General features: G+C 50.1%; 1 protein-coding gene across 1 annotated transcript; it reads left to right on the top strand.

The window, feature by feature from the left end:
• Positions 1–508: 508 nt before the first annotated feature.
• PENARI_c356G08184 (uncharacterized protein) lies at positions 509–995 on the top strand (the record flags this gene model as incomplete). The annotated part of the gene is made up of 2 exons (XM_022638311.1): positions 509–628; positions 675–995. Coding segments are annotated over 2 exons (441 nt in total), but the record flags the coding sequence as incomplete, so codon positions are not given.
• Positions 996–1,027: the final 32 nt, after the last annotated feature.

A 1,027-nucleotide genomic window follows, 5' to 3' on the forward strand; every position in this document is an offset into this window, starting at 1 on the left:
CTAGGCTGCGGAAAGCGTCAGGCCACGGTCGTGCGCGGGCGCGGGTACGTACTCGACCCGTCAACCCGTTGAAGCTTGGCCGTCCTTGTTGACGAGAGTCAACTTTTGAACTTGTGATCATGGTTGAGATGGATACCTTGTTTTTTCGATTTTCTTTTTCAATCCTCTAGGTTTTACTCTATTTACTTTTGGAATTTCTGAGCTCTCAAACGAATGTGGAAAATGCGTTGTGATTGAATATATATCTCCCGGTCCGTTCATCACCGGAAGCCACTAATATGAGGCAGGCACATTCACCAACCATCAACACCACGAGACTGATCACCAGCACCATCATTAAACGGACTGCTAACAGAGTGCTGAGATTGAAATGCTGACTACGCTGACTGACTTTCATGGTGAAAATGAGACTGAGTACCTAGCCACCGATGTCTTCTAGTCTATAAAAGCCTCCAAGAGTTAGTGGACATGCTATTGCCCAGATACTCGACTTTCCCCTGCGATCAAGATGGATGCCCCTAACAGCACGCCAGACCAGGAAAAAGAGGAAGAACAACAGCCCAGTGTATTGCCAACCGTTTCTGAAAAAGAGAATTCGCAGGAGGCTTCTGATCATGTCCCTCCACTGGTAAGTAAGGCGGCTCAGCTTCCAATGCTCTTGCTGACCGTCACAGCTCTCTCCCTCGCAACAGGAAGCAGAAACAAGACATACCTTGGCGACAGAGCCCTTTCAACCTGTTTTGAAGGTGCTAGCAGACCTCGAACGCGACGATCCCAAGTTCGCCTTTCCAGCAGGTCGAATTGTCGGACTCTATCGACGCCTATGGGAGTCGTGCGTGTCCAAACACATCGATGGCCAGAAGCTAGAGCAGAGCAATCAGATCTTGAAGGAGGCTAGCAGACACCTGACTAAAGAGAGGGACGGACTTCAGCTGCGCCACGACAAGCAGCTGTCTCGGCTGCGCTTCTTTGAGCAGGCACTGGAATCATCTCGGGGTCGATTGACTAGGATCCTCGATGACTGGGA

This window comes from Penicillium arizonense (genome assembly GCF_001773325.1).
Source record: "Penicillium arizonense strain CBS 141311 chromosome Unknown PENARI_contig356, whole genome shotgun sequence".
Classification (NCBI taxonomy): Eukaryota; Fungi; Ascomycota; class Eurotiomycetes; order Eurotiales; family Aspergillaceae; genus Penicillium; species Penicillium arizonense.